Here is a 13,118-nt window from a genome sequence, read left to right as displayed (position 1 = left end):
TCTTGATAGAACATGAGATACAGAGACACTGGTCTTATTTTTGAATATGTGAGTCAAGTCATTATATATTGTTCGAAGTTTTCGTGTTGAAATCTGTTTTATTTCTAGCCGCTAATGTAGGATTATTTTGTTTATTTTTATTGCATATTTGAAATGAACTGAACTGAACTGAAACTTTTGGCCACAGCTGTATTTTTGTCAGACTATATAATTCGATGCAATCATTGATGACTGCATGTATATTTATGTCTGTCAGCTTCAGCTACTTGAGAGTGTTTGTCCTGTTTCATATTTTAACCTGTTTTCTACTTGATTAAACCTCCAGAGACCCAGTAAGTAAAAGTTCTGGCTTTTTTTTGCATTAAACAATTGCCTTGTGGATGCTCCTTTAAGCGGGCATTACACACACACACACACAAATGGACAGTGGATCAGAGAGGTTATGCATCATATTCATCTTGAAAAAATTAGATATACCATTAGGGGTTCCACCAAAAAATTCTACACCACTTGGCGGCCATTTATCAGGTTTGTAGTCGGTATGGAAGCTACCAACATATCCATGTAACTCCAATATCTGTGTACCTTTTTGCTGTATTTATTTATTTAAATTTGTTTATTTTTAACCTTCTTTCCCCTTATTTATTTAAGTATATGTGAACTTACAGATATGCGAGTATGTATATGTATATGTGTATATATGTGTCTGTACATGCATTTTGTTTGAAGGGGATTTATATACTTTTGTACATAAGTATATTATGTCTGGCTGTATATACATTTAACAAAGGTCCAGTACTTGGGGTGGGTGGGAGGGCAGGTGGATAGGAACTGGATACAATTATTTCCTGTCCAAGTTGTATGTTGCTTGTTTTGCATTTGAAAATTGAAAATAAACAAGATGCACCAGTACTGGAGGGATATTCATGGGACTTTAATATCGGTCTTCAAGATTCATGTTCCTTATAACTTTGTAAATTTATATCTCGGTGATGTCTCAGTACTAGAACGGTGGGAGGATACAAAATTATTACAGGCGCTTTTAGCAGCCAGCAAGAAATTGATTACAAGAAAGTGGCTAAAGCCAGCTCCACCAACATTAGAAGACTGGTACGACACCGTCTTGCAAATTTTCAAAATGGAAAAATTGACTTACTCTATCAGAATCCAGAGGGATAAATTTTACCATATTTGGGACAAATGGATTAAATTTGTATCCTCTAGCCGCCCAGAATTTGTATCAGTCCTCTAAGAATTTCTTGTTTACAATCTCCCTGTATTTACTTTTTGCGAATGTTTTACTTTTGCATAATAGTGTAATGTTTAAAGAACCCAGAGGTATTGAAAACGGTGATTGTCTTTTTTTTTAGTGAGAAGTACCAAAACTGTAAGCACCCAGTTCAGGGTTTTTTTGTTTTTTTTGACACTGTTGAATGTATAAAATAAGAAAAACCAAAAGGACTCTAATGGATATCATATGTATGAATGTTGATGCAGAGATATCTTTCTCCTTGTCCAATAAAAACAAAACTAAAAAAAAAAAAAAAGAAAATTGAAAATAAAAAAGACCTTGATCAAATAATTGCCTTGATTGAAAACAGCAGGATGCAACAGTTTTTTCAGATACATTTTTCTTTTTTTTATGGCATATTTTTTGCAGTGGACAGCATTTTTTTTGTAAAGCTGTGAAACTCTTGTACCCTACCGAGGATAAAAATGCATTGCAGGGTCTCAGGCAGATATCCACATAATTTCACCGTTCATTGGTCAACGTGAAAAGGTTTTCTGTCCATAACTTCCAGTAACCCACCATGTTGGATGTCTGCATCACTCATCCCTGTAACTCACAAACAAAGCCTCATAAGTTCCTCCTCATTTCAGTGACAGTATCAGTGTGATCTGAGCTTGTGTTTGTCGTTTGTCCACATTCTGCGACATCCTCCTATGAACTGGGTCTAATGTCAACGGCTGTGGACTCCGGGGGCTGTGGCGCCTTCTCTCACTGGGGTCCGCTCCTTTCTGGTGGGTGGGGGTCCCAGTTGGCCCTCTCCCGCTAGTTGGGATGCGGGGCTGTGTTGCTGGTGCCTGGTCGCCGGGGTCGGCGGCTGCCTCCTGGTGCGGATGGCTCCCTGAGACAGCGCCTCCTAAATTGATCTTTTACCTTTACTTGTACATTTTTGTTCTGGTCTACCCGTGCTCAGTCAGTCTTCTTAAGTATGTGTGAGCTTGTGGGTTTGCATGTATATGTGTGTGTGTGTGTGTGTGTGTGTGTGTGCGGGTGAGTGGGTGGGTGTGGGTGGGGGGTGGTACTGATTTTTAAACTGATATGTAAAGCACTTTGTGCTACAGTTTTTAATGTATGAAAAGTGCTATATAAATAAAGATTATTATTATTATTATTATTATTAATGACTGATGACAGTGTGAGTGTCTTGGAGTGGGAGCTGTAGAAGAGACACTGTACATGTATGTATTGATAAGTGAGTGTTTGTGCAGCTGCTGGAGGCTTATGTTCTTACAGCGCACAGCCGCGTTGTGTTTGCAGACACAGGAAGCTGTGGCAGCACGATTGAATCGACCCTCAGCGCATTGTGGGATTTAGCGACCGGTTTTCACATTCTCTTATCACCGAGGTGTTGTGTGTGTTTGTGTGCAGGTTTGTCCACCTGTGCCTGTATCTGTCAGGTTTATACTGTGTGTGTGTGTGTGTGTGTGTGTGTGTGTGTGTGTGTGTGTGTGTGTGGTTTGGATGGTGTGTGTCAACACAACGCTAACATGTTTCCTCCATTTGTTCTGCAGGTTCACAACGTCTCCTTCTCCTTTGAACTGATGCAGGATGGAGGTTTGGAGAGACCGAAGCCCAGACCAGAGGGTAGGACACAACATTTAATGTGTTAATAACTGAAAATGGTGTGAGTAAAGATGCACAAAGGAAGATACCAGAATCTAGTTAGAGATATCTTTTAAATTTTCAGGATTCATGCTGAAATTATTGAAATCTGTTTCACTTTAACCTGTTCCTTGTACATAATTTTTGTTAATTTTCACTAAAGCTTAGAACTGAAAATATAAACTGAACTCACTATCCAGGTGATTCTTTAACTAATTATGTTTGACTGCCCAGGAATCCTGTGAAATAAATTTAATGACTCCGTTGAGGAGAATCTAAGCTTTCTAAAAAGGTATAGCATACTTATGTCGAGGCCCAAAACGGAATCAGGCCCGATTCAGAATCGGGCCGGCCCAGAATGGAATTCTATTCTAGGCCGGCCTAAAATGGAATCCTGCTGCTATAATGTTATTTTTATACCATGTTTAATGCAAATGATCCATAATTCCATAATTTGTCATAATTTTACATTTTCAGTCTTACATACCTTGAGTAACTATTGTCAATTTCAGTCGATTTCACTGTACCATATATTGGTGGGGAGTACCACTAGGTTCTATTTGTAAATAAAGTGTATTATAGTTTACAATTAAAATGTTGTTTGTTTCATTTTTTTTTCACATATTTGCAAATTCCATGTATTGATTTTGTAATAATTTAGATCATTTGCATTAAATATGGTATAAAAATAACATTATAGCAGCAGGATTCCATTTTAGGCCGGCCTAGAATAGAATTCCATTCTGGGCCGGCCCGATTCTGAATCGGGCCAGAGTCCATTTTGGGCCTCGACACCTATATTCACAAAAGTTTTATTGTACAGGGTGTCCCATAAGTCTCCATACCCAGGAAAAATAAACATTTCTTGACATAAACCATTTTTATTTATATAATATGCTCTATATGACTGCCATTTTGTCGGGAACACATTTCAATGTGTGTCCTCCACTGCTGAAGAACTATAAAGAAGAAATATAAAGAAATACATGTTAGAACCATATGTATTATGTCTCCTATGTATGGAGACTTATGGGACACCCTGTAGAAACTAATGTATTTAACACAAAATGATGACAGTACAAAAATGTATCAAACACTTAATATCCATTAAAAACAAGTGGTTCCAGGCCCCGCCCCTCATTCATATTGTAGCTTATTTTGGCATCGATCCACCTGATGTCATCATGTCTGTGCATGTGCTGATGTCAACATATCAATTACCTCTATATATGTGCCATGTCTTAGGTAAATTGAAACAAAATTGATGTTTTTATGTGAAATTTACCTCATTATAAGGAAATGGGAGAAAATTTTTTTTTTTTTTAAATCATAAAAAATGTGAACTTTGACCTGTTTTTCCCAAAATGTAATGACATCTATTCTTGGTCACTGGTAATCTATAAACCCAGTTTGGTATGAATTCAACCAATGGTTTTGCTGCTAGAGTGTTAACAAACAAACAAACAAGCTGAATTAAAAACCATACCCCTTGCCTCCCCATCGGGTGGCGGGGTAAAAAACACGTTTAAAGGAAATTTTCTAAAATGCAATAAGAAACTGGTCTGTTCACTCAGTCAAAGTTTAACTGCCAAAACTACCATGGAACCATGGGACTTACTAATAAGGGGGTGGGACTTTTCAGATTCCCCAGAATTCTTGGGGGCGGGGCTGTGTGGTGAACAGCACTGACTGGTCGAACACACTCGCAGCGTTCCACACTTACATTCACCCATAATGTTTCAGTCAGTGCGCAGCTGCAAATTAGTTTATTCCTTTTCTATGAGATTCACTTCATTTGTGTTCTGATCATTTGGGAAATGGAACAAAAGAAGAGAAGCTACGAGAAGTGAACGACAACGATGACGTCCATTTACCAAATACATTCTGTTGAGCTGCTACAAGTACACTGTTTATCTTAATACACTGAAGAGTATATTCAGCAAATACACTCCAAAGAGCCTGGACCTCATCAAACGGGTTTGTCAAATACGCTGGAAAAACGTAGTCAGTGACCCAAAACAACTGAACCTGATTTGAATAAATTTCCAGGAACTTTTAGGTGGAAACACAAACCTCTCAGATTTTAGTGCTGCAACAACAAATCGATTAAATAGATCCAAATCAATCCTTAAAAGAGTTAGCAACGAATCCAGCAGTTGATTTGTTGGGTCTTGAGCACGTAACAGAGGAAAACACAGACGAGTTTGGCCGAGGCTTCGGATGCCGGGCAGCCCCGTTTGGCCGAAACGTAATGCGCTGTTTATGTGACAAAACTTGAATATGGAGAAAAAAGTGGCCCAAATCCTACGGCGCAGTATGTTTCTGGCAAACAGGGCTGCCATGGCCACCGGAACATAATGTACACCTATCTTAAGATAGCCTATGTGTCGTGATTACTTTAGCCTGCTTGCTAGTTAGACACTATCATCGTGATTATAATGTTTTCATCCATCTCCGGCCTCCACTGGGCTCCCCTGAGGATATGGCCTAGAAGGGGTGAAAATGTTATGTAAGCTCCGGGGTAAAAGAGAGGCATAGAAGCCAGGAGTGGGACGTCCAAAGTTAAGTTCAGTTTTCGGTTTCACGCCAGTTAACCTCCTAAGACCCAGGAAATGTCAGCAAAGTACAAGTTTTTTTTGTTTTTTTATTAAATAAGTGCCTATATTGGAAACATCATGATGCAACAGTTTTTCAGATGCAATTTTTATGGAATATCCTTTGTGGTGGACAGTTTTCTTTCCTTCTTTTTTTTTGTATAAAGTTGTGAAACTCTTGTCCACAAATTTGGACAGAAAACCCATAGCTGGGTCTGAGGAGGTTAAGGTAGTTGCGGCACTTATGGAACGGACCCCCACGTATATACCTCCCGCCCCCCCTTCTTTTCTTTAGTGTTTATCAAATGAATCAATTAGTTATTAAAATAATCTACAGATTAATCGATTATTAAAATCATTATTAGTTGCGGCCCTAACAGATTACCAGAAATTGTTTTACCCAGGTAAATAAAGGCCTGGTAAAAAAAGTTCCTGGGAATGTTGGTGAGAAAGGGGCGATAGACTTGGAATTATACAAGTTCTGCACCAGGTCCAACCATGTGGCTTCATGGTCACAGAGGTCTGGTTCTGGTTCTGGTTCTGGTTCTGGTTCTGGTTCTGGTTCTGGACTGTCCCGCTGCTGTCCACATGTGTCTTCTATTGAATATGTTTGGACGTCATAAATAGAAGAATTAGAGCGTTGAGGAAATTTAGTTTTGTGTTGGTCAAGATTGGACAAAATAGTCTTAATTCTTCAGTTCCTGAACAGTTAAATAGTGTAAGAAAATACTTTTGTCATTAAAGTAAAGGTTCAAGCAAATTAACAAGTGACAGATTTATTTTTTTATTGCATTTTAGAAAACTTTTCTGGAAATGGGCGCGTAAAAGTACTTTGTAAATTGGTTTCAATGGCCCTCGAAGGCTGTGGAATCTGAAGGGAACGTTAACAGAAAGGCTTGTGTTTTGTTCTTATTCCTACAATTTTTTTTAAAAATATGTTTTTCAAACTGTTTGAGTTTTAACGGCCTTGATGGTTTTTACTGAGAATGTGTAAATGACAGGAGAGCGTCTGTGTTTAAAGGGAAGAACATGCTATTATACAACAGCACCTATTTAAATACACCTCCTTTATGTTGAAACCACATGAATTCTGTGGGTTTTTTCTTTGAAATATCCTTCATGAAAAATTTGAGTTGTACGAAACAGAATTAATTGATTGGAATTCATATAATATACTCATATTTATATCTATTTCTTACTTGGTATTTTATATTTTATATTTTGTAAGATGTCCTCACTTGTACCATACTTTAGACTCTACTTATATTTTATTGTGTTTATAGTTCTATGTATATAGTATATGTACTTTTATAGTTGTATTTTTGCCCTTTGCTGTGTTTTTATTGCTTTGTCTTTGTTTTTTTTTGTTTGTTTTTTTTTTAAATCTTACCTTCTGTATTATTTCAACTGCTGTGATGGACTGAATTTCCTGCTCTGAGGATCAATACAGGCTTATCGTGTGTTAGTTTATGTTAGCTTATTTCATTATATCATAGTTTCTTGTGTCTTATGTCAGCTTATCTTATAGTATCTTAGCTTAGCATATCATATTGTAGCTTAGTGTATTATATCATATCTTAGCTAAACATAGCTTAGCTTAGCATATTATATCTTAGCTTATTTTATCGTATTGTATCTTGGTGTATCATATGTCTTAGCTTAGCATATTGCATCTTGATTTTATTGTATCTTAACTCAGCATATCATATCTCTGCTTATCTTAGCTTAGCATATTATATCTTAGTTTATCGTATCTTAGTTTATTTCATCTTATCGTATCTTAGTTTATCATCTTAGGTTAATGTTTCATATCTTAGCTTATCGTATCTTAGCTTAGCATATCTTGACTAAGCATATGGTTTCTTAGCTTATTGTATCTTTGCTTCTTTGCTGTCTGTGAAAAGTGCTCTATAAATAAATAAATAAATAAAATTTATTTTAGCTTATTGTATCGTATATGTTAGCAGATTGTATTTTAGCATATCTTAGCTTATCGTACCTTAGGTTATCAAATCTTTGCTTATAGTATCTTGGCTCATCGTATCTTTTTATATCTTAGTTTATCATACCTTAGCTTATCGTATCTTATTATATCTTAGTTTATTGTGCCTTAGCGCATCATATCTTATTGTATTTTAACTCATCGTACCTTAGCCTATTGTATCTTATTATATCTTAACTTATCGTACCTTAGCTTATCATATCATATTTTATCACATTTTATCTTGGCTTATCGTATCTTATTGTATCTTAGCTTATCTTGTCGTATTTTATATCTCACTTTATTATATTGTATCTTAGCTTATCGTATCTAATCCTATCTTAACTTATCGTACCTTATCTCATCATATCTTATCTTATCGTGCCTTAGCTTATCGTATCTTATTTTATCTTAGCTTATCGTGCCTTAGCTTATCGTATCTTATTATATCTTAGCTTATCGTGCCTTAGCTTATCGTATCTTATTATATCTTAGCTTATCGTGCCTTAGCTTATCGTATCTTATTATATCTTAGCTTATCGTGCCTTAGCTTATCGTATCTTATTATATCTTAACTTATCGTGCCTTAGCTTATTGCATCTTATTGTATCTTAACTTATTGTGCCTTAGCTTATTGTATCTTATTTTATCTTAGCTTATCGTGCCTTATCTTATCGTATCTTATTATATCTTAGCTTATCGTGCCTTAGCTTATCGTATCAAATTATATCTTAGTTTATCGTGCCTTAGCTTATCGTATGTCATTATATCTTAGCTTATCATGCCTTAGCTTATCGTATCTCATTATACCTTAGCTTTTTGTACCTTAGCTTATCATATCTCATTATATCTTAGCTTATCGTACCTTAGCTTATCGTATCTCATTATATCTTAGCTTATCGTGCCTTAGCTTATCGTATCAAATTATATCTTAGTTTATCGTGCCTTAGCTTATCATATCTCATTATATCTTAGCTTATCATACCTTAGGTTATCGTATCTTAATATATCTTAGCTTATCGTGCCTTAGCTTATCGTATCCTATTGTATCTTAACTTATCGTGCCTTAGCTTATCGCATCTTATTCCATCTTAACTTATCTTACCTTATATCTCACCTTATCATATTTTATCTTATCTTATCGTATCTTATTATAGCTTAACTTATCGTCCCTTATGTCTCACCGTATCGTATTTTATCTTAGCTTATCGTGTCTTATTACATCTTAACTTATCGTCCCTCACCCTGTCTTATCTTATCTTATCTCGGCGTACTGTATCTCATCTCCTCTTATTTTCCTAGACGTCTATATTTGATCACTTGTGTTGAACTGTGGTTTTTACAGTTCTTCAGATCTCAAACTCTATCCTCTTAATGTCGTCTTTTCCTGGTTCATTCCTCCTCTTTCTTTCCTCAGACATCGTCAACTGTGACCTGAAGTCGACTCTCCGCGTCCTCTACAACCTCTTCACCCGCTACCGGAACGTAGACTGAGGGGGGGCGCTGTTCCTTACCCCACGGACCACATGTACGCTTCCATCCCCTCTGTCGCATCACATTCTGTCCCTGTAGGTTGTTTCTTTTTATTTCTGCAAAGACGTTCGTTCATCCGCTCACACACTTATTTAACCAAACGGAACAAACTAGAGCTCAGTTTGACGACTGCGTATCTTTTCCCCGAATCAGTATTTGAAAGGGGATATTGTATTTTATATTTTATATCAGCAACATGTGACTTTTAATACCGAAGAGAAACTGTTAAACTGTATTTATTGTACATTTTGATACACGTGCTTTCCAACTACATCATTTTATCTTCATGCTTTTTATTTTGTGCCTTTTTTTGTTTTACTTTAACAGTCTTAAAGCTCTGGCTGGAATGTTTTAAGACAGGGGTGTCAAACTCACGTTAGTTCAGTTCCACGTTCAGCTAAATTTGATCTGCAGTGGGCCGAACCAGTAAAATAATAACATAATAACATATAAATAATGTCAACTCCAAACTTTCCTCTATGTTTTAGAGCGAAAAAAGTAAAATTATGCGATCAAAATGTTTACATCTATCAACTATCCTTTAAAATAATGTGAATAGCATGAACAAACTGAAATTTCTTAAGAAAACTAAGTGCAATTTTAACGTTATTATGTCTCAGTTTATCATTTACACGTGTAAATTACAACTTACAGATCCCAGTGGATGAACAAATACACAAAATGTTTAATAACAGGCAGAATATGGGAAAACTTGCACTTCAGACCTTTCAAAATGTTCATATTTATTCAGGTTATTCGCATTTTTGTGAAATGTTACTTTGTTTTAGTGTAAATACAGTAAAATGACATGAAAATTTTTACATTTACAAAGAGAAAAATTTGGAATTGTGAGTATTTATAGGCTATTCTGATAGTATTTTACTGATCTGACCAACTGGAGATTAAATTGGGAACCTGAGCTAAAATGATGCATATTTTCGGTGTAATTTTTGCATTTCACAAATTCATCCCAGGGGCCAGAGTGGACCCTTTGGCGGGCCAGATTTGGCCCCCGGGCCGCATGTTTGACACCTGTGGTTTAAGATATTTGACCAAAAAAAAAAAAAAAAAGGAGCCAAAACGTACATCTAGCTGTTGTTAAATGATGTTTATCTGATTCTAATCTTCTGTTTGGAGGATTTCTGAACATTTATTTTCTTTAATTAGCGTCGGATTTCGCTCCATTCCACCAAGTAAATTAAATCGCCTGAATATATTTCACGTTTTCCCACAAACAAACTCTATGTTCTGCTCTCAAGGCCTTCACATAACGGTCTCTCATATGTCTATTTATGTTTTAATGCTATTCATTCAATAAATCATTCACTCCCTGAATGTGGCTGAATGTGTTTTTTTTTTTTTTCCCCAAGAGGATTTTTTTTTTTTCCAGCAAAACAAAACGGGGGGTCAGATGCGACTCCGGTTTATCCCACATCGGAAGACAAGTGAACTCAGTGACCATTTTCTTTTTTTTCTTTTTTTTTTTTCGCTAAATTGAGACAGACTATTAGAGAAGGTTAATGAAAGCATTCTGAATCTGACCCCAGATCAGTCCCACACAGATAGGACACTTCCTCTCTCGCATTCCACAATGTATGTTTGTGCGTTCGGTTCCTAAATTGTCGAGTCGTCGCTCCGCAATAATAGCTTTTGGATTTGAACATATTTCAAGGTAAAACATTGTACAGACTGTGATTTCATTTCCATTCAAGCGTCTGTGAATGGGAAAGGTTTTTAGTGGCGACGACATAACGGCCGGACATTAATTTACATTAATGAAGCAGAACATTTCACTCTTAAAAACAGATTCTATGCCTTTAAGGGCTGCACGACACTGGGAAAAACTGACATTGTGATTTTTTTGTAACGCTGCGATTTGAAAAAATACTCAGGAGGATATAATGGCTGTGTGGTGTCGATGTAAATGCTCAAACTAATTTGTTTCGTTAGTTTTGTCTCGTCGTGGCAACAGGTGCAAGACTGTCGACACAGAACATGTGTTTCAGTTTCATCCTTCTTGTAGCTGAAATAATTCCACGTCAAGGTTCTAATAGTTTTGGATTTTTCATTCTACACTCTGCTCTCGTTATACCGCCAACTTCCGTTCACGGCCAAATTGGCGGTATAGCGAAAATGGCGTTACAACGGGTTGCGTCCATAATGTGCATGTCTGTACTATATGATGTCTATGCTGCCTCCGTTAACCCGTTCTAATTGCGTTTCTAAATAAATCTTGATTCTGTTATGTTGTAACGGATCATTTAAAGTGGGGAAACATTTTAAGCATTATTATACCGTGTCAGGAAATGACACCCCATCATCTTGAGGCTTTGGCTTAATCCCACGTCCTCTTCCCGACATCCTGACCTACTGAGTGTTCTGCGATAAATGAACGGTGGCCGTTCCGTAGACCTACTCGTAGCTTGTCGCGATCAGCGTCTGGCGCGTTTGTTTCAGTGCATTGTTAAAATTTATGTGTACTCGATGGCAATCACGCTGGCGGTATAACGGTCGGGAAATCAGTGGTATAAGTGTTGTTTGTGCATGGAACTGGGCTGGCGGATGGCGATAGGCGGAAATGGCGGTAGCTAATGGAATAATGCATTGGGGATTTTTGTGCAATGGTTTTGGTCGGCAGTGAGCGAAAATGGCGGTATAACGGCGGGCGGTTTAACGAGAGTAGACTGTAGTTTAGTTTTATTTAGTTTTGACTTTTTTCTCTAATTCAGTTAGTTTTAATTAGTTTTAGAACAGGTTTGTTAGTAAACTGATGACACTTTATGTATTCATCATAAAGTACTCCATGTGTGTGTCCCCCCCAGTCTCTCTCCATCTCTATCGCTCTCTCTTTTCTCCTCCTTTGCTCTCTCTCTTTAACCCCAACTGGTCAAGGCAGACGGCCATCCTTCAGGAGTCTGGGTCTGCTCGAGGTTTCTGCCTGTCAAAGGAAAGTTTTTCCTCGCCACTGTCACCAGTCACAAGTGTTTGCTCCTGGAGGATTCGACGTAAATGCTCAAACAAATTAGTTGTGTTACGTCTCGTTGTAGCAACAGGTGCAAGAAACTATCGACACAGAACATGTGTTTCAGTTTCATCCTTCTTGTAGCTGAAATAATTCCACATCAAGGTTCTAATAGTTTTGGATTTTTCATTTTAGTTTAGTTTTATTTAATTTTGACTTTTTTTTTCTCTAATTCAGTTTTAATTAGTTTTTAGAGCAGGTTTACTAGTTTTTATTAGTTTTGATTTTTTTCTAAATGCTTAGTTTTAGTTCAGTTTTAGTTTTGTCGTATCTTTTGTCTTCTTCGCCGTCGTATTCAAATAAATCCCAGACAGGACTCTGCTGCTTTCTCCCAACTTTAATCTCTATGTTTCCAGGTAGAGTGGAGACCAGAAGACGACTGGAATCGACAAGTGATGAGAAGCGATGGACCGTGAAGTGTCGTATGGTACAGCTAGCTAAAATTGCTCGAGCGAAATAAATCGATTTCATATCAGTACGACATTGGCAAAAACTAAGGGAATTTTATCCATAATTTTTATATGTTTTAGTTCGTTTTGTACACACACAATACAGTTTCAGTTATCGTTTTTTTTTCTTTTAATTATAGTTCTTATTTATTTCAGTTAACGAAAATGTTTTTTCAATTCTAGTTTTAGTATTTCGTTACTTTTCGTTTACGATAATAACCTTGTTCCAGATAACTGACGTTGCTTTTTGTTTTCGGCACCAAGGTTTTTTTTTTTTTGGTGATTCTCTCTTCTCTCTCTTTTTTTTTTTTTTTTTTTTTTTTTTTTTTTTTTATAAGAGTCGGACACTTTCCAGCACCATTTTGTGCTTTTTCCACACCAGGTTTTAGTGTAAATGTCATAATTTACAGACTGTAGATCAGCTTCTCTGATACCGGTTTGATTCTTTTCTGTGTCTCTAATTTATGGAAGTGACGTCTCTTCACATTAACCCTTTCATGCATAGTGGTCACTACAGTGGACAGTTACTCTACAGCTTTACTCTTGTATATTCATGGGTTTTGTTGTTTTAGTTCCATATCAACCAACACAGTGGACACTTATGCACCATCTCATAAACTGCAATTCATACCATTATTGTAACTTTGCT

The 13,118-nt window shown here is 36.7% G+C and overlaps 1 protein-coding gene across 1 annotated transcript in view; it reads left to right on the top strand.

Moving 5' to 3' along the window:
• Window positions 1-9,475, top strand: part of parvaa (parvin, alpha a) — a 59,092-nt gene extending 49,617 nt beyond the window's left edge. The window contains exons 12-13 of the mRNA XM_030135925.1: window positions 2,800-2,872; window positions 8,883-9,475. Coding sequence (XP_029991785.1) covers window positions 2,800-2,872; window positions 8,883-8,959 — 150 coding nt within the window. The 3' untranslated portion in view covers window positions 8,960-9,475. The remainder of the gene's footprint in view (window positions 1-2,799; window positions 2,873-8,882) is intronic.
• The last annotated feature ends 3,643 nt before the right edge of the window (window positions 9,476-13,118 follow it).

Source organism: Sphaeramia orbicularis, chromosome 6 (genome assembly GCF_902148855.1).
Source record: "Sphaeramia orbicularis chromosome 6, fSphaOr1.1, whole genome shotgun sequence".
Taxonomy (NCBI): domain Eukaryota; kingdom Metazoa; phylum Chordata; class Actinopteri; order Kurtiformes; family Apogonidae; genus Sphaeramia; species Sphaeramia orbicularis.
The sequence above is the reverse complement of the archived record's forward strand: the minus strand, read 5'-3'. Positions and strand labels throughout refer to the sequence as shown.